General features: G+C 42.8%; 1 protein-coding gene across 9 annotated transcripts in view; it reads right to left on the reverse strand.

Annotated features, from left to right (window-relative positions):
• LOC138743492 (serine/threonine-protein kinase 32B-like) overlaps positions 1 to 21,244 on the reverse strand; it is a 177,055-nt gene that overhangs the window by 20,415 nt on the left and 135,396 nt on the right. For 6 of the 9 annotated variants that reach the window (XR_011344926.1, XM_069898960.1, XM_069898961.1 and 3 more), the window contains exon 10: positions 14,936 to 15,064. Coding sequence is in view for 8 of the 9 variants with exons in the window: in XM_069898960.1 (XP_069755061.1) it covers positions 14,936 to 15,064 (129 nt within the window). In the remaining variant the exon portion in view is untranslated. Of the gene's footprint in view, positions 1 to 12,273; positions 12,446 to 13,116; positions 13,352 to 14,935; positions 15,065 to 21,244 lie in introns of those variants that run through there. The other 3 variants (XM_069898963.1, XM_069898966.1, XM_069898964.1) reach the window with 3 other exon arrangements.

A 21,244-nucleotide genomic window follows, 5' to 3' on the forward strand; every position in this document is an offset into this window, starting at 1 on the left:
TCAAGGATCCACACCACACAAATGCTCAGTTCTCGCTGCTACTATCATGAAAGTGGTATAGGTGTTACAAGACTCACACCACCAGGTTTAGGAACAGCTGCTACCCCTCCACCATCATACACCTCAACGACAAACTCAATCAGGGACTCTTTTAAGGACCTATTACTTTTGATGTCTTTAATTCTCTCTGTACAGTATTACAGAGTCAGTTTGTTTATATTTCTTTATTTGTTTACATATGTATGTATGTTGTTTTTTTCTTTACCAATAAGTGGTGATTCTGCCTTGTATGCAAGAGAATCTCAGGGTTGTATGTGATGCTATGTATGTACTCTGACAATAAAATGGAAATTTTGGACCTGAGCCCTTTGTTGGGACGTGGGAAAAACAAGAAGACATCTGAATAAAAAAGTGGGGGGGGGGGCTAAGGAGGAGAAGAGAAAGGAGGAAGAAGAAAGGGGAGGAACACAGGCTAAAACGTTAAGAGGTAATGTGGATACAGGTGGGAGAGTAGCTGTGAAGTTATAAAGGGACAGGGCAGAGGGCTCTCTAGTAGGAGAGGGAAGAAGATGGGAGCTGGAAGTAAGAGAGACTAAGGGAGGGGACTATTGGAAATTGATGCTGTTTGATTGGAGAGAACTCAGATGGAACATAAGGCATTGTTCATCCAATTTATGGGTTTGGCAGTGCATGAAGCCATGGACAGACATGTCAGTGTGTAAACTTTGGTCTTAGGTTTTGTCCGGATGGCAGAAAATGTCATTGTTGCAGTGTGGCAGGACTGGGGTGGAATGAAGTACAGTAGGACAGGTAATGATGGTGTAATAAATAGTTCATACTGATTCCATCTGGAGATTTTGCTTTGACATTACAACCAAGAGAGCATGACAACACCTCTCTCAGAAGGCTGAGATGTCCCCAATTTCTCTTATCAATGTTTATGGCTGCATCATCAAAAGTATCCTGTCCAGAAGTATCACAGCTCAGTACAGGAAATGTTCTAAGACCACAAGAAATAGCAGAAAGTTTTGAATGCAGCTCAGCCCAGCACACAAGACAACCTCCTCCTCGTCATACCCAAACTTTCCCTCCATCGACTCTGTCTACACTTGCCACTGCTTCAGGCAAGCAGTCAGAACAATAAAAGATCCACCTAACCCCAGTCACACTTGACCCTCCCCTCTCCTATCAGGCAGAAGATACAGGGTTTGTAAATATACACCACCAGATTCAAGGTCAGTTTCTTTCCCTCTGTCATCAGATTCTTACATGAACTGCCAACACAAAGGAAAATCTCTGGTTCTCACAAAATCACCTCAATGCAGGCCTTGCACTGTTTAAAATTCACTTTTCTCCACAACAATCTGTAACATTATATTCTGTACTTTTAATTTTAATTCAAAGACATAGCACCGTAACAGACCCTTCCAGCCAATGAAACTGCGCTGCCCAAATACACCCGTGACAAATTAACCTACTAACCCTGGACGTCTTTGGAACCTGGGATGAAACCAGAGAACCTGGAGGAAACCCATGCTGACACGGGAGAATGTACAAACTCCCTACAGACAGCAGTGGATTTGAATCTCAGTCGCTGGCGCTGTAACAGCGCCCTGCACCACCCCTGCCCATTGCTCTAAAGCAGGGTTTCCCAACCAGGGGTGCGAGATAGCATTCCAGGGGGTGAGAGATAACATTTCAGTTTTTTTATAAATCCATACTCCTTCAATTTGGATAATTTGTTGGATGATGAAGAGTTGAAGGAAGATCTTATTGAACTGCGCACAAATCGTGTTCTTGAAATGCAGTTTGAAAGCAAAACTTTGGAAAAATATTGGTGTTCGGCAATGGATATGTTTCCAAGACTTTGTGAAAAAGCACTAACTTTGCTCATCCCATTCGCGACGACATACTTATGTAAGTCTGGATTTAGTGTCCTTTTGTCAATCAAGACAAAATCTAGAAATCACTTGGGTGCACAGGCAGACATGCGGATTGGTATCAGCAACAAAGCGCCACATTTTGAAAAACTCTTAAGCAATAAACAGGAACAAAAGAGTCATTAAATTGAAATTGTCTTATGAACATTTGAACATTAGTTCTTTAATTTTTTTAAAAGGAAATTTCATGCATGGATGAAAATTTAATTTTTTTGTAGGGTTTATGCAACTTTTAATTTGTAATATTTTTTATTTTCCATATGTTTCATTTTTGTTTATATATTATTAAAAATTGATTATACAAATTTGTTTTGGTCACCTTCATCTTTATTCTTAAATAAATTATTACTTTAAGGGGTGCGAGAACATATTAAAAACTTTTAGGGGTGCGGGGCATAAAAAAGGTACGCAAAACAAAGTTTTTCACTGCGTCCTGGTTTACATGATAATAATAAAACAATTTAAAAGGAATAATTCAAGAGTGTAAAGAGAGGGTTGAGAAGGAGGTTGGGTGTGAGGAGGAGGAGCAGATTTGAGAACACTGGTCCCAGTCCACCACAGGCAGAATCAGCACTGAACTGACAGCCTGTCCCCTTCCAAGTGGTCTTGCACTCGCCTGGGAATGTGTGGTGCAGTCTGGTTGGGTAGTGTTGCTGCCTTGTTTGGAGAGCAGTGAGACCTGAAACAGAACTCAGCTGAGGTGAAGCTCGTGAGCATGGTGAATGAGAGAGCATCTGCAGTTAGTGCAATAAGACATTCTTTTCATTGGTCCTGGTCATTTGCATGAAGCCATTCGGTTTCTTGTTGCATTACTTCAAGATTATTCTTGATGTTAGCCTGTAGGCTCACCACAGCTGCAGCTAATCACCTCTTCTGCCTATTTTTCCCCATAAGGCCTGCTGTGCATTATCCCAATGCACTGGAGCTTCTCCTTCTTGGTCAGTGCCACCTTTCCTTAGTAGTGGTGTCAAGTTCAGCCATAAAACTACTGTAGGTCCCCATATTTTATAATGTTGGCAAATTAAGCAGCGTAGGTTAACTTTGACCATACAAACGTACTCTGTTGTAGGATCTCAGAGGGTTAGACAGCACCAGTGGAAGAAACAGAGATACTGGAGGAACTCAGCCAGTCTTACAGAATCCACAGGGGGTAAAGATTTATTTCTGATGTTTCAGGCCTGAACCCTTCCTCAAGGTCTGAGCAAAAAGCAGGTGAAAACCTGGTGAAAAGGGAAGAATGGGTGAGCACAGGAGAGGAAAGGTGAGAATTGATAGGGGGAGGACCTTGTCCTGGGAGTAGATGCAATGGAGATGGAGGAAATGAGAAAGAATTGGAATCCTTTCAGGGTTTCAGAGTTAAGTTAGGGTTATGGAAGGTGGAGGTGATAATACTCCACATAATGCGCATTGACTTTATTTTATATGAACCAGCTAAAACAATAGTTTATTTTTATCCTGTGGAAATTAACAGCCATGTGTATTAACATTGTTATTTGTCTTCCGAAACATAGAGGCAGGAAATTAGATGGGTAAGCTCTAGAGAAATATTTTCATGCTTCCTGCAGAAAGTAAATTTTTCCACAACAAGGTCTCATAATGGAAACACTAGTTGACAGAGCACAGTAGGTACTGTGGAACCTGATCTGCGTGTGTGTGTGTGTGTGTGTGTGTGTGTGTGTGTGTGTGTGTGTGTGTGTGTGTGTGTGTGTGTGTGTGTGTGTGTGGGGTGGGGACTGTGTGTGAGGGGAAGGACTGTGTGTGTGTGTGTGTGTGTGTGTGTGTGTGTGTGTGAAGTGTGTGAGTCTGTGGGGGGAGGAGGAGTGTGTGTGAAGTGTGTGAGAGTGAGTTGTGTGTGTTTGTGTGTGTGAGAATGAATAACGCTGCTCACTGTGTCTAATGTTGAAAGTTTGTCAATTTGCCTCATAACTGACAACGGTTCACTTCTGTTGCAGATGTTGACATATTAACATAGAAACCACCAATCCACAATGTTCATTATTCAGCACATTAAAGAGGTGAGTTCATCCCATTATGGGCAGATCTCAGTGTAAAGGTGTTAAGGAAAGGATAGGTGAGTACTAACTGGAGCTTGATGGAACAGGTTGCAGTCCTGATGAACTAAAGGCTACGTTTTTATATTTTGTTTCACACTGGATAATGTTTACTTGGATAATGAACAGTATTTGGTTGACACAACAGAGAAACAGCCCCTTTCCTCAGCATCATAGAAGTTTGACATTAGTGACCACAATTGGCCAACAAATTTAATTTAATTTCTGTTGGTGAAAAGAAAAATTTACTGATGTCAATTAATTGGAAACTCAAAAGACCCAGTGGACTAAACTCCTCCCCCCCCCTGCCCTGAAATAATTTTTAGGGTGTTAAATAGTGTTCATAACTCAAGCTGTAGTACCACCCATCTCTTCTCCATCACAGTGTTAAGTGTTCTGGAGGGACCATCAGATAGCCAATAATGACGAGTTCACATTTAAGCCATGATCTGAGCTGGAATGTCATTTAGTTCCTCAATGGTGGAGCTGTGTAATCGAAGGATGATTCCACAAAACACTTAACGCAGGGCTGGTGGACATCCCCAAAAAGAAGTTGAGGCTCAGAGTCGATGTAACACTTCTATTAATTTTAATGAAGTTTTAAGGGTTTTGAAATCTAACTCAATCAGTAAAGGCATTAGGTTCATTATTATCTAATCGATTGGCAGAACATGTTTGAGGGTCAAATGGCCTTACCTTATTTTGGCTTCTCCTCCTTGGGAAATTCTTCAAGGACACCCAAAGTATTTGACAGGCTGCCCCATATATCTATCCGGCCTTGTGTGTGTAAGGTACTTGCTAAGAGCCACCGGACAGTAATTGTAAACATTTCCTAAATTCCTGCACATCCAGTCAGGAATAGCACAAGTGATTCCCAGCACCTCTGCCAAGATCCACTCTGTAGTCAATGCGAGGAGGGCCTTTTAAATGGAGGGAGATGTTAAGCCCATCAAGCCCATTCTAGCTTCAACAAAAGTATTTCAAGCACATCCAATTTTTCACCCCATCCCTTGATTCACCTAATAGCCATAAAGTCAACCAATCTCCACATCAGAGGATCACAAAAAACATTCATTCTCTACTCAACTAAAACTGACTGGTCTTGAACATTCTCAATACCAGAGCACGAAGGGCACTCTGAAAATGAGAATTACAGAATCACAACCCTCTGCTTGGACATTTCTCCTCATCTCAGACTGTTTTGGATGTATGGCCCAGTTCCAGTTTCTCAAGACTGAGGAGATAGCCTCAGCATGTGATCTTGCAATCTTTCTCAGGGTTTTATTCCACCATTTTAAAAAATCTAATTTAATCTCTTCAAAGAAGACAATACTCCCACCAGGAATCGATTTAGTGCATCTAATCTTATTAAGTTCTTGATTAGGGAGGGAATCTAAGGATTACAGGAAGAAGGCAGGAGAATGGGGTTAAAAAGGGAAGTAAATCAGCCATGATGGAATGGCAGTGCAGACTTGATGGGCTGAATGGCACAATTATTATAGTTCGCATGGTTTCAAGGAATTTTCTTTGCTGTATCTGATGAAAAGCTACACAGAGTATTTCAGATGTGGTGACAAAGTCCTGTACATATTCAGGATTTTTAATTTTTGACTCTAGACCTTGGCAATAAAAGGCAAGGTGATACTTTGACTAAATGGCTTAGCTGCACTTGTATTGTGCATCAGTAAAATGATGCTGACCTTGTAATGTTTTTAACTGAAGTTTTTTTTCACCACCACTTTTATTTCATTTTCCACTACCTGTTGCATTTAAGACTCGGTTAACCTGCCCAGTTGCATGCAAAACAAAGTCTTTCACCGTATCTCTGTACATAATCTTACAGAATGGAAACAGGACCTTTGGCCCAATTTGCCCTTGCTGACCAAAATATTTCCCCCACACTTAGTCTCACCAGCCTGTGTTTGGACCACATCCCTCTAAACCAGGGTTTCCTAACCAGGGATGGGGTACGAGATAACATTTCAGTTTTTTTAATAAATCCATACTCCTTCAATTTGGATAATTTGTTGGATGATGAAGAGCTGAAGGAAGATCTTATTGAACTGCGCACAAATCGTGTTCTTGAAATGCAGTTTGAAAGCAAAACTTTGGAAAAATATTGGTGTTCGGCAATGGATATGTTTCCAAGACTTTGTGAAAAAGCACTAACTGTGCTCATCCCATTCGCGACGACATACTTATGTAAGTCTGGATTTAGTGTCCTTTTGTCAATCAAGACAAAATCTAGAAATCACTTGGGTGCACAGGCAGACATGCGGATTGGTATCAGCAACAAAGCGCCACATTTTGAAAAACTCTTAAGCAATAAACAGGAACAAAAGAGTCATTAAATTGAAATTGTCTTATGAACATTTGAACATTAGTTCTTTAATTTTTTTAAAAGGAAATTTCATGCATGGATGAAAATTTAATTTTTTTGTAGGGTTTATGCAACTTTTAATTTGTAATATTTTTTATTTTCCATATGTTTCATTTTTGTTTATATATTATTAAAAATTGATTATACAAATTTGTTTTGGGACCTTCATCTTTATTCCTAAATAAATTATTACTTTAAGGGGTGCGAGAACATATTAAAAACTTTTAGGGGTGCGGGGCATAAAAAAGGTTGGGAACCACTGCTCTAAACTTACCCTTACCATGTATTTGTCCAGATTTTTCTTTACCATTGCAACAGTAATGATGTAGGAACCTGAGGTATGGTGGCATTTTGCATGTCCTGTGGCATTACTGGGTAAATCCAGAGGCTGTTGCATCAATGACACAGATTTCTCAAATATTGCACTTGTACCTGCCTCAAATACCTCCTCCGGTATCCCATTCCATACACCCACCATCCTCTGTTAATTCTTTCCCCACTCACCTTAAATCTACAATCCCTGGTTACCGATTCCCCTACTCTGGGCAAAAGACTGTGCTCACCCGATCTACTCCTCACATGGTTTTATACATCTCTCTCTGAGATCAGTCCTTCAAGGAATAAAGCCCCAGCCTGCTCAACCTCTCCCTACAATCCTGGCAACATCCTTGTAAATCTTCTCTGCACCCTATTTCCTACAGCAAGGAATCCAAAACTGATCATAATGCTCCAAATAATAATAAGCAATAAGGACAAACAATGGTAGCTTTCTACTTTCCATGAACCGGTGAACCAAAGCCACTCATTTACTGATTTACCTTTTCTAAAATATTCATCAAATATATCAATATAATTTAATAGTGGCTAGGGCAATGTAACACAGGAGTAAATTTCAAACTTTAAAAGGAGCCATTTATACATATTCTTATAATGTTGTAACCAAACTGCATATTGTGTTAATATTTTATTCCTAATCACACTTGCCATAGAAGATGGTGCATTCATCAGAGATGTAAATTTATCTACAACTACTCTCTTATTAAACCATGTTGACTCAGTCCAATTTTATAAATGCTGCACTTCTCAGCTTTTAATAATGGATTCCAGAATTTCCACAAGCTTAATGGTCAGAGCATCACAAAAACACATAATGTAGAAAGAATCCATACAACCTTTGCAGGCCAAAGAACTTTCTAGTCTACCATGCCTTCTAGGAATTGGGTCTCCATCCCAGGAATTCAGAGCTCTGTAAGTACAGACTCTTTGCCTTTCCAATCCAAACTTCGAGGTGAAAGCAAACCCCTCATCCCTTATCTAATTCACCCATCAACAATTTTAGATAATATGCTTCTAATTCCTGACTCCTTTTGCCCAGCCTTTGAATTCAATTTCTATAACCACCTTTGCTAATTCAACCCTCAGAAGTAAGCTTATGCAAGTTCAAAATACTAGTTTCTAATTGAATTATGTCCTACTTGAACTGAATGTATAATTTTACCAAATGATAATCATTTTTCCTCAGAGAATCCAGAGATGTGAAATTCTAATGAACTCTGTTAAGGGCTAAAATAACAATTCAAATAATAATTGTAACTTCCCTGGTGGGAAATTGCCCCAGAAAATTGGCCTGAATATCTGAACTCATCTCCCAAACTACTTTTGTGGACTTGAATTTTGACCATTTACTTGTTGAAAGTGCACTGCAATTATTCTCCGATCGCTGCAGCAAGTTTCCTCTTTTTTTGATGAATAATGTCTCAAGCAAATTTGCTGATTTCAGAGTTGTGCCCTTGATATCACTCACAAGAGTGCTCTCATGCTGTCCATGCTATGCATGACTGAATCTTTTCACTGTAACACTGTAATGTGCTCTTGTTCTTCTACTTTGCACTGCTAAGCCTTGTCAAAGTTGACTTGCTGGTTTGCTCGTGAAGTGAACCATTCTCACTATGATTATAATGCGGCCATAGACTTGAACTTGACATGTTATATTCCCTTTTCTTCTGGATCAAGGTGATTTTTCATCAAAGCATCATTATTTATCACCAGAGATGGTTAGAACATAGAACAGCATAGGCCCTTTGGCCCCTTGATGTTGTGCCAACCCATATATTTCTTCCTAAAAAAAAGTACTAAACCCTCCTTATCTTGTAATCCTCTATTTTTTTTTTCATCTATGTGTCTGTCTAAGTGTCTCTAAAATGCTCCCAATGTTTCAGCCTCCACCACCATCCCTGGCACCCACAATTCTCTGTCTATAAAAGTTACCCCTGATATCTCCCCCTAAAGTTTCCTCCCTTAACTTTGTACAAATGTTCTCTGCTGTTTGCTGATCCTACCCTAGGAAACAAGTGCTGGCTGTCCACCCTATCTATGCCTCTCATAACCTTGTAGACGTCTATCAAGTTTCCTTTCATTCTTCTACACTCCAAAGAGAAAAGTCCCAGCTCTGTTAACTTTGCCTCATAAGACTTGTTTCTCAATCCAGGTAACATCCTGGTAAATCTCCTCTGCACCCTCTCCATAGCTTCCACATCCTTCCTATCAACCTGTGTGGTGATCTTGAGAGATGTATAGATTTGGACCCCAAGGTCCCTCTGTTCATCCACACTGATCATTAACTCTGTACTGGTTAGTCCTTCCAAAATGCTCACACTTATCCGGATTGAAATCCATCTCCCATTTTCTGCCTAACTCTGCATCCTGACTATATCCTCTTGTAAACTTCGACAATCTTCAGCTCCATCCACAACTTCTCCAACCTTCGTGTCATTTGCAAACTTACTGACCCATCCTTTCACCTCTTAATCCAAGTCATTTATAAAAATCACAAAAAGCTGGGGTCCCAGAACAGATCCTTGCGGCTCTCCACTAGTCACCGACCTCTAGGCAGAATACTTTCCTTCCACTACTACTCTCTGCTTTCTTCACACAAGCTAAATTTTTTTATCCACACAGCCAAGGTTCCACTGATCCCATGCCTCATAACTTTCTGGATGAGTCTCTTGTGGGGAACTTTGTCAAATGTTTTGCTAAAATCCACGTAGACCATATCTACCACCCTACCTTCATCAATTTCTTTTGTTACCTTCTCAGAAAACTCAGTTAGACTCATGAGGCACAACCTTCCCTTCACAAAGCCATGCTTACTATTCTTGAGTAGACTCTATCCTTAAGAATCCTCTCCATTAGTTTGCACACCACTGACGCAAGTTTCACTGGTCCATAATTCCCAGGATTCCCTATTAGCTTTTTTAAACAAGGGGACAACATTTGCCACTCTCCAATCCTCTGGCACCTCTCCTGTGACCAAAGAGGATTCAAAGACTATAGCAACTGTTCAAGCTATCTTTTCTCTCACTTCCCACAGCAGCCTGGGGTATATCGCGTCTGGCCTCGGGGGCTTATCATCTTAATATTTTTAAGAAGATCCAACACATCCATTTCTTTAATCTCCACATTGTCCAGCACACAGGCCTATTCAATTTTGACCTCACTGTGATCACAGTCCTTTTCTCTTGTGAACACTGACACAAGTTATTCATTTAGGACCTCCCAACCTCTTCTGCCTCCAGGCACATATTGCCCCCTTTATCAGCCGCACCTTTATTCTCATCATCCTCACCTTTATTCTCATCATCCTCCTGTTCTTCACATACACGTAGAATACGTTGGGGTTGTCTTTAATCCTACATGCCAAGGCCTTCTTATGCCCTCTTCAAGTTCTCCTATATCCTTTCTTAAATTCATTCCTGGCTACTATATACCTCTCATGAGCCCTTTCTGTTTCCTGCTTCCTATATCTAAAGTATGCTTCTTTCTCCCTCTTGACTAGTTGCCTGACCTTTCATCAGCCACTGTTCCCTTTTCCTACCATCTTTTCCTTGTCCAAGTGGGACAAACCTATCTTGAACTCTGCACAAGTGGTTCCCCAACTTCCTCCACATTAATTCCCATGCTTTCACCCTTAAAAACACAATGCACTTGGAGTATTTATTTCCCAATTGTTATCATGTGGGTGTCTGTATTGGTGTGAAGATCCACCCCATTTCTCTGAATAGTTGAATACCAACGTAATGCATTAAATTTTAACATTTTGTTTTTTTTTCCAATCAAATTATATTACTGTTAAACCAGTGGTTCTCAACCTTTTTCTTTCCATTCACATACCACTAAGTATTCCCTATGCCATAGGTGCTCTTTGATTAGTAAGGGATTGCTTAAGGTAGTACGTGGGTGAAAAGAAAAAGTTTGAAAACTATTGTTTTAATCGTACCTCATGGACTTGTTGTGTGCATGGTTTCATAACTCCAAAGGAAATGGGCTAATTATAATTTTTTCTCAAGCAAAATATTTTAGTAACAATTGGGTCTAGAGCAGTGATTCTCAACCTTCCCCTCCCACTCAAAGACCACCTTAAGTAATCCCTTACCAATCACAGAGCACCGATGGCTTAGGAATTCCTTAAAGTGGTCTGTGAGTGGAAAGAAAAATATTGAGAACCACTGGGTTAAACTCTGTCCACTTCCATCACACAAGTTACATCACACTGTTCATCCCCCTGCAACTGGATCCTTGATTTCCCCATTAGCAGTCCCCAGTCAGTGTGGATTGACACATCTCCTCCTCACTGACCATCAACATGGAACTCTAAGGCTATGTGCTTAGTCCCTTGTTCTATTCCCTGTGCACTCATGGCTGTACAGCCAGGATTGGCTCCAACACAATCGATAAATTCACCGATTACATTACAGTGATTGGGTAAATAACTGGAAATGATGAGTTAGTGTGCAGGATGGAGATTGAGAATCTGGTTGGGTGGTGCTCTCAATGTCACCAAGACTGAGGAACTTATATTAGGAAGTGGAAGCCGAGGGAATACACGCCTCTCTTAATTGATGGGATGCTGGTGAAGAGATTTAGTATTTTCAAGTTCCTGGGAGCCCACATATTGGAGAATCTCTTCTGGAGCCAGCACATCATGGTGTGAAGAAGGCAGACCAATATCGCTACTTTCTAAGAAGTCTGAGGAGATTTGGCATGTCATTGAATACTCTATCAAACTTCTATAGGTGTATTGTGGAAGTATACTGATTAGTTGCATCATAGCCTGGTTTGGTAATTTGAGTGCCCCTCAAGAAGGCAGCCAACCATAAAGGTCCCCATGAGGACAAAATGGTGGCAGAATGAGGACAAAACAGGAGCACTGCCACTGACCCAGAATAGCATAGATTGGAGACATTGTGCTGCTTCAAAGGGTTCAACCTCCTAGTCCTAAAGCATTCGGCTCCATACAGGTTTTAAATGGCTGGTTAAAGGAGCTGATGGTGTTGGTAATAAAATTCTGCATCGTGGGGTCTGTGTCCAAGATAGTGACACCTATTTCTTGGCAGTGTAGCCATGAGGGGCTGTAAACTCTGGGGAGCAGTGGACCAACTCAAGGCACCAAAAATGGGAAAAATGCCCCATATTGAGAATGAGAAGCATAGAAAACAATCCTATCCATGTAACTGTCCATGGATACATAGATAAGATTATTTCTTAAATGTTGTGACAGTAATGATGTTGGGGCCAGAAGCATGGTGGCACAGGACAGTGACCATATCAGTACACCAGCACGAGGGGCTCAGGGGCTGAGGGATCCACACAGGCTGTGGGAGACTTGCGGTCGGGGGACCTGGATGGGCTGAAGGCTGCTGGAGACTGGCTCATGGGAACCAGGCATCAGAACCAGGATCTGAGAGGGTGATGAAGGCAAGAAGAGCTCCTGTAGGTCCTCGGGCCCTGAAGATTTCTTGATCTGGATCTGGAGTTCAGGTTGCTGATAGATCGAACAAGTTGCAGAAGTTGCTGGAGGCAAATCCATGGATACTCAGTGACTCTGAAGGAACTCTTTTGATTTTCTTTTTCTCTTATTGTAAGGGGCACCAGGCGACATTAATTGCAATTCTTTATCTGCCTTACAGCAGTCAGAAGGCAGTTTTGTATAATATTACACGTTCTGTACTATTGCACGACAATAAAGGAATCTTGAATCTTAAATCACTCTGGTCACAACCTCTTCTCACTGCTACCTTTGGGGAGAAAGTGAAGAAGCCTAAGTCCTCCAGAACCAGTTTTGAGAACAGTTATTTATTCTTGTACCTCCCCATACTACCCTCATCATAAATTACTCTGGCACCACAAAAACACTTGTCTGCATTAACTGCAACTGTGAATATTTATTATCTATCACTCTCTTTCACGCTGGATTAATTTAACGTGTGCTATTGGAAAGTTCTGCTATTTTCTCATAAAAGTACACATTTGGCTGCAGCAAGTAAGAATTTTGGCGCATCTCTACGTTGTACTTAAGTGAATGACAAGAAACCCATTATTATTTACCCAATGCTGACAACTGGCATTTAATTTTAATTAGGAGTTATTTGTTTGCAATTACAAAGAACTACACAAATGTGCACAGAATGAATGAAACTCTACTATGATTTAATATTTTAATTATAAACATATAGTTTGATAATTAAAATTGCTGCTTAGTATCTGAAGATAATTGTTTAACACATGATTTTCTGTCGTGTTCTTTGACCCTCTCTCTCTGTCCCTGTTATCTGTTTTTACTCTCTGGCTCTGATGAATGATGATACCTAGTCCTGCTGTCAATAAGATTTGATTCCACTGAATGAACCCCCTTCTTCAACCAACTGCCCTGTTTTGAACTGCTAGCAACAGTCAACCAGCAGCCTCCTTACATAAATAAAGGTAGTTTATTGGGAGCCACGATTAGCACAATGCTATTACAGTGCCAGCGACATGGGTTCGAATCAGGTGCTATCTGTAAGCGGTTTACACATTCTCCGTGTGTTTTTTTTTCCCCAGCTGTTCTTATTTCTTCCCACCCTTCAAAATGTACAGGGTCGTAGGTTCATTTGGGTGTAATTTGGCGGCTCAGGTTTAAATGGCTGGATTCGGCTTCTACCGTGCTGTAAAAAATAAAGTTAAAAATAGTGTGTGATCCAGAGGTCTCTGACGAGCAGACAATAAAACTTCTGGATGAGCATTTTCCCTCCTCTCCCCCTTCCCATTCCACCCACCCCAAGGTTCCACAGATGGCAGAACCTTCATGGAATGGAAGGAGGTCACTGTGGCTCTTTGAGCCCATGCCAGCACTCTTCAGGAGAACTGCTATCAGTCCCCTTTGCCAACCCTGCATCATAATTTTTTCTCCCATTTCTTTCAATTTCATTTGAAAGTAATGATTAAATTTGCTTCCATGAATTTTCTTCAGTTTGTGAAGTCCAGATTGTGACTATTAATTCCAAAAAAAGATTTTCACCAGCTCCCTAACATTTTTTGCCAGTCATTTTAAATCTATGCTTAGGATGAAGAACTGGAAGGCGTGAAGCTGGAAAGGCTGGGACCTTTCTCCCTGGAGCACATGAAGCTGAGAGGGTGCCTATAGAGGTTAATAAAATCATAAATAGTCACAGTCTTTTCCCTCAAGCTGGGGAATCTACAACCAGAGGGCATAGATTTAAGGTGAGCGGGGAAAGATCTTCACACAGAGGGAGGTGGGTGCATGAAACGAAGTGCCAGAGGAAGTAGTAGAGGCAGGTGAACTAGATTTGGACAAGTTCATGGATAGGAAAGGTTGAGGAGGAAATGTGCTGAACGTAGGCAAATGAGATGAGCTTGACTGGCATGGGCAGGTTAGGGAGAGGGCTTTCCGTACCGCAGGGCTCTACAACAATGCTTCTGCAAAGGGGTGAGCTTTTCTGCTCACACTGTCCAATACGCAATTATTTGAAATATATCCCTTTAATTTTTTTCTCAACTATTTATGCTCAAAAGAGCACAATTTTGCAAGGTTCTAATCTTCAACACCTTTCTTCTCACATCTCCAGGATCATGGTGATCAGAAATGATCAAAATACTCGTGTTTTGAACATAACAGCAATTCGCAGAGCATTAACATAAATTCCCTGACTTTGTCCTCTGTCTCTTGGTTTAAAATAAAATCCAGATTACCATCAGCTTTTACAAATGTTTTGCCAACGTATCTGGTCTCTCACATAGATGTCTGGTACACTTTGCTTTGTAGAGACCATTACCGACTGAAGCATCTACACACAACAGCAGGGAATTTAATTTATTTCTAGTGGCTGTCGCAGGCAATGCAATAACTCATTGTCCACCACTAAGTGTTCCTGGATGGAGGAGGCAATTAATAAACAACCCCATTAGGGATGTCTGAAGTCACATTTAGGCCAGATTGGGTGATCTGGTTAGATTGATGGTTTATATAGGTCAGCACAACATCATGGGCTGAAGGGCTCACGTTTCTATGTTGTCATGGTGGGGTTTAAGCTCTGGATCAATGATCCAGAATTCAGTGGCTGCCTGTCCAATACTTAACCATGATACCACCACACCTGATGTAACTCTCACAGGTCATGACAGATTGTCAGAAATTAATCAGAAGAAAGGGAAATACAGGCTTTAACCCACAACTCTCATCCTTGCCAAGCAGAGACTCGGTCTGCAGGACTAAATATGGTTTTACTGACCAGGGATAAGTTGTCTTTTCTGTTTTCCTTCAATTTTTTCGCCAGGCGCTTTTTCTTCTTGTGAAGGGGTTTCGACTCGAGAATCATTTCTTCAAGTTCAAATGTTGGGTCACAATTTAGTTGTCCTTTCTGCAGACAGAGAAATAAACAGATCAATAGTGGTACAATGGCTGAGAAAGTCATGTGCCTGGTTTTGACCTCTGCTGTAAACATGTGACTTAAAAAAAAATCATTTAAATTTAACAATACAGCACAGTTGAAGCCTATTCCAGCTGTTGAAAACCTTGGCACCCCATTACAGCCCACTAGCTATCAACACCATTCATTTTTGGAGGGTGGGAGGAAACTAGTGCACCAGGAGGAAATCCTTGTGGTCATGAGGAAAAGGTACAGACAGACAGCGGCAGATTCAAACCAGGGTCACTGGGGCAGTCAGAGCGTTGTGCTAACCATTATATGCATGGATTTTTGGTGGGAAATTCACAGGTAACTGATCAAAGAATAATGATAATGCACAGAATTACAATGGAAATGAAGTCCAATTGCTCCATGCTCGTGTTGAGCCTTCTACCATTCCTGACTAAAGCAAATATGCAAAATCATTGAGAACATGCCTTCTGGTTGACAGGAAGTGACCATTCACAGTCTTGGCATGGACATGAAGATTGGCATTCATCTCTGCATCAAGTATGCCACCCTTCCCGACACTGCTGCTTCTCCATCCATCGTGTCAGCTAACTTTCCCCCTCTCCTAACGTATGTGTTGCCGAAACACTTCCTTTCAAATGCAGAAGTCCTGATTCTGTTGAGTGGCCTCCAATGGTGACTTCCTGCTTGTGCCCCACTGCTAAACCTAACCATGGAACAACATTCATCCAGCATGAATGCTGGGTAATCTGCTCCCAAATTCAAGCCCTCTTCCTTGAACGATTTTGAATCAGGATCCAGGTCAGGATGATGAGTTTGAATAATTGCATCATGTTTTAACTATTTGCATTTGCTTTAATGTTGAAAAATGCTTTTACACATTTACATATATACATACACATACACAGTAGATCAGATACTGTACCATTTATTGTCATGCGATATTACATGACATTGCCTTTAGTTTGCCATAAGGCAGACAAAGTTTTGCCATTAACATTGCCCGCCACCCATTACAGTCAGAGAAAGAGAGTCACTGAGTTTCCGTGGATTCGCCTCCAGGGCTCCCACAGCCTCTGAAGCCTCCAGTATAAACCATTGGCAACCCAAGCCCAGATCCGAACCTCCATCACAATGAGGAAGCCTTCAGCCCCTAGGGAGCCCTCCTTGCCCATAGCATTTTTTAAAATCCTGGTTCTGATACCTGGTTCCCATGAACCAGCCTCCAGCAGCCCACAGCCTGGTATGAGTCCTTTGACCTCGTCTCCAGCAGCCCACAGCTTGGTGTGAGTCCTTTGACCTCAAGTCACTCAGAGGTCACCCCCTGCATGTGTCCTTCAGCCGCTGAGCCCCTCGCTGGTCCACCATGTTCCTTAGGTTCATCTCTTCTTCATCTACTCAGCAGGGGGTGTTTTCCCCATTACTGGTTTCCTGAGCCAGTCCAGTGCTCCCCTGTAGCCTGCTACCCCTTGAAGCTGCTGCCAAATATAGACACCACCACCTTGGTCATAGGATTTTAAAATAAAATACTGTTGGCTCCTTTAACAGGCCATTTAAACCCTCTACAGAGGTAGTAAGACCGAATGGTAGGACTCCGCGGAGAGTGCTGTGTCTCCGCTCCCTTTGGGTCTACACAACCAGCAGTGCTGGCCTTACAGTTTTATATGTATAGTTATTTTGTGTGTGTGTGTGTGTGTGTGTAGCCCGCACTCACATTGTCTCTTGATTTTTCTCTACCATTTGGTGGTCCTGTATGATGCTGGTATGCTAATGTCCTATATTTCACAGTGAAGCCTTTCAACTATCCCTTTACACCAGTTACCAGTTTTTTCCCATTTCACAAATATTAATTTTAATTTAGATGCACAGTGTAATAACAGTTTGTTATGTCCCATGAGGCTGTGCCACTCAAATACACCCATGTGGCCAATTAACCATCTAATCCCATACATCTTTGGAATGTGGGAGGAAACCAGAGCACCCGGAGGGAACCCATGTAGACACAGGGACTCTTTTTAGACAGCAGTTGATTTGAACCTGTGTTGGTGGTGCTGTAATAGCATTGCACTAACCGCTATGCTAACCATGTCACTACCTTGAAAATGACATTATATTGAGCACAATATCCAATACTGCCTTGGTCAATTTCACACTCAGTCTACACACTATTAATAATTTGCTTTTCAATCGTTATTCATTTGTTGCTTAATAACTTTTGCCCTGAAATAAAATTTGCCCTGAAATAAAATTTGTGTATGTTTTGTGTTTCATGCATGTGTTTTCAGCTTTGTCTGCCTTGTGGTGGTGTTTGGTGTGGAAATGGGACTCAGGGACCTCTGCAAGAGATGATCAAAATTTCCAGACATGGACATTGGAGCAAAGGAGAAAGTCAGGCAGCCACAGCACTTCACCTTGTATTTAAAATGATGAGTATGGTCTGCCCCTTTACATGCCTTAAACCTCATAAGGTTAACAGGAGCAGGATACTTGACTATACACATATTACAAGTGAGGCAGGAATATCTGTGACTCATGCTGTTACAACTAAAGCTGGCACATCACTGTTTCCCTGACTCACGTCACTGATGGCTAAACTCACAAAAATAAGTCCTTGCTTTGCGTTATGTTAGGATCAGGGTGGAGTGTTACAACTATTTCAACAAATGAGAAGAAAAGATACGAGCATTACCATTCACGTTCACTGATCTAATTTAGGAGACTCTTCTGATCACAGGCAAATTCATTGCCACGCTGTAGCACTGTCAATTAGATCCGATAGACCAGAAGTCCAGATTAATAGGCTTGAATTGCTTTATAAACTTACAATCATATCTTACATGCCATTGGCCTGATTCCAAGGCAGTATTGAGGGAGGGGATTGGGCAGTACTGCCTTTATTAGGAATCCTGAGGGGGAGGAGTTACAGTATTAGGGGTGGGCCAAACAGTACAATGGATGTATTACAGTGTTCCTCTACATTCACCCTTTCTTTTGAAACAAAGTCCAGTGGGGGGAAGTGCCAGAGTCCATTCATAGTCTATTTACAGGTTCAGCCTGTCCAGTGATTTTGTCCATCAAAATGACAATTTTAGTGCCAGCAGTAGTGTAGCTGTGGGCGGTGCAACTGATGCCAATGGTGGGGTCGGATACCTAACCGCGTCCCTGGTAGTCGTGGGGGAAGGGGGGTGATGGTTGGTCGACCGTGAGTAAGGGTGGGGACCATCGAGTGCCTTAGTTGTGAGGGTTCCTGCATGCGCCAGGTCCCGGACAGAGACAGCATCTCTCTGCCCATTCTGGTACTGCACGTAGGCATACTGGGGGTTTGCATGGAGGAGGTGGACCTTCTCAACCAGGGAGTCTGCTTTGTGGGTTCTTGTTTATCTCTGGAGTAGCATAGTCCCTGGGGTCATCAGTCAGACCAGTAGCATTGTTCCTTACGTCGACCTCCTGGGGAAGGAGAATAATCTTTCATGCAGGATCTCATTTGTCGCTGTACAGAGGAGGGACCTGGAGGCTTGGAGCGCCTATGGTAGGTCCTCTTGCCACTGGGAGATGGGCAGCCCTTTTGACTTGAGGGCCAGGAGGACTGCCCTCCAAATAGTGCCGTACTCTCTTTCCACTTGGCTATTCCCTCAGGGTTTATAGCTGGTGATCCTGCTCGTGGCTAAGCCAGCAGGTATCGGCACAACTCCTCGCTCATAAGGACCCCTGGTCACTGTGGATGTAACTCGGGTAACTGAAAACCGTGAAAAGGTTATGCAGGGACTTAATAACAGTGGCTGTAGTCATATCTGGGCAGGGGATGGCAAACGGGAACTAAGAGTATTCGTCAACAATGTTGAGAAAATACACATTCTGGTTCATGGAAGGGAGGGGGCCCTTGAAGTTCATGCTTATACACATGAAGAGGTGGGTGGCCTTGGTCAGGTGAGCTTTGTCCTACAGCTTGCACTCCATGCAGACCGGGCAGCTGTGGATCAGCTCCCTGATGTCCTCAAACAAGCATTGAAGGTTGTGGGCTCTCACAAACTGATAGATCCTGGTGACCCTGGGGTGGCAGAGGCTGTTGTAAAGGGCTTGGAGGTGATTGGCTTGAAAGTTGGTGCATGTACCTTGAGACAGGGCATCAGGAGGCTCATTGAGCTTCCAGGGCTAGTACAAGATCTCATAGTTGTAGGTGGATGGTTCAATTCTCCACCTCAGGATCTTGTCGTTCTTAATTTTTCCCCGCTGTTTGTTTTAAATGTGAATGTGACTGCACGTTGGTCAGTCAGCAGGGTGAACGGTTTGCCAGCTAGATAATGCTTCCAGAGGTGCACAGCTTCAATTATGGCCTTCTCAATGGTTGAGAACCGGAGGTTGGGGCCCTGGAAGATGTGGGATAAAAATACCCCTGGCCTGCCCACCTGGTTCAGCATGGCAGCTAGGGCAAAGTTGCATGCATAGCTCTCCACCAGAAATGGGATGGATTCATCTAGGCGTGCATCAGGGCTGGGTCCAATGACTCCATTCTCCACAATGCACCCTAGTATAGCCAGATACGAAGTGCAGAACATGCATTTCTTTTGGTTATACGTGAGATTTAGAGCTTTAGCCATCTGGAAGAATTTTTGCAGGTTATCATCGTGATCCTGCAGGTCATGGCCACAGATGGTTGCGTTGTCCAGGTAGGGAAGTGTAGCTTTCAATTGGTGGTCGTCCACCATTTGGTCCATCTCTCTCTGGAAAACCAAAACTCCATTCATGACTCCAAAGGGGACCCTGAGGAAATGGTACAGGCGGCCGCCCGCCTCGAACATTGTGTATGGGTTGTCCTCTGGGCAGATCAGGAGCTGGTGATAAGCCAACTTAAGATCAATGATGGAGAGGATCTGGTATTAGGCAATCTCATTCATCATGTTGGCTATGTGGGGGAGGGGGTAGGCATCCAAGAGGGTGAACCAGTTGATGGTCTGGCTGTGGTTTATGACCATCCTGTGCTTCTCTCCATTCTTTACCACCACTAGCTGCGCTCTCCAAGGGCTGGTGCTGGGTTCTATGATGCCCTCAACCAGGGATCATTTAACCTCAGTCTTGACAAAGGCTGTCCCTGGGACTGAATCACCTGCTCTTAGTTGCCAGAGGCCTATAGTCAGGAGTGAGTTTTTCAAATGTGGGGTGGGGGGGTTGTGGAGCAGTGGGTCCTAGAGGGTTATTATGGACCATAAGGGAGGGGTGGGGGCCGTCATATTCAATCAGAACACTTTTAAATTGGCACTGGAAGTTCAGATCCAGTATGACCGATGCAGATTTGTGGCATAATGAGCGATTTAAAATTCTTGTACTTGGTGCCACCTACGGTTAAATTTACTGTGCAGCTCCCTTGGATTTTGGTTGAATGGACTTGGAGGCCAACGAGATTTTACACTGGACTGCAGTCATGGTGAGGGAGCAGTGCTGTAGAGTGCCTGGGTGTATAAAGCTTTCAGTGCCTCCTGTGTCAAACAAGCAGTTTTTAATGAAGCCATTATCTCAATGTCCATGGTGGATCTTGCTAATTGATGTGGGCTGCTCTGGACCAGAAGAATGGATGTCAATATCAGTTCATTGTCTGACTCGCTGCTACAGTATGTGTGCGTTGGCGACCTCCAAGATGTCGCCCCAAAGTTGGCTGCCCCCATGGTTCACATATGGTCACTGCTGGAAGTGACGTCAACCCCGGCCATTGTGCCTGGGTTCCCTCGTGCTGTTCTCCACGACTGGAAGTGGAGCTGGAAATAATGTCGTCCAAGATGGTGATGTCTGCTGCTTGCACACGGCACTGCAAGGAAAAGTTCTAGACCTACATTCCCTTGTGTAGAGTCCTTTTCTTCTGCAGCTGGAGCAGGTTGCGCGTCTGGCAGGACAGTTTTTCCGTGGGTGCTTTGTCTGGCCGCAGTAATAGTACTTCAGGTACTCAGCGATAGTGGCTGCTGTTTGGGACCCAGCATCCCAAGATGGCGGTGCCCATGCTCCCCATGTGGCGGCTGCTTTGCCAGAGCAGTAAGCTTCCACTTTCTGTTGGGCCATCTCTAGTGCCCTGGTGAGATTGACCACGTCCTGCAGGGTCCAATCGTCCTTCTCCAAGAGCCTTTGTCTGATATGATCAGACCCGAGACCGGCCACACAGTCGTCCCTGATCAG

The sequence above is a fragment of the Narcine bancroftii genome, chromosome 9 (assembly GCF_036971445.1).
Source record: "Narcine bancroftii isolate sNarBan1 chromosome 9, sNarBan1.hap1, whole genome shotgun sequence".
NCBI lineage: Eukaryota > Metazoa > Chordata > Chondrichthyes > Torpediniformes > Narcinidae > Narcine > Narcine bancroftii.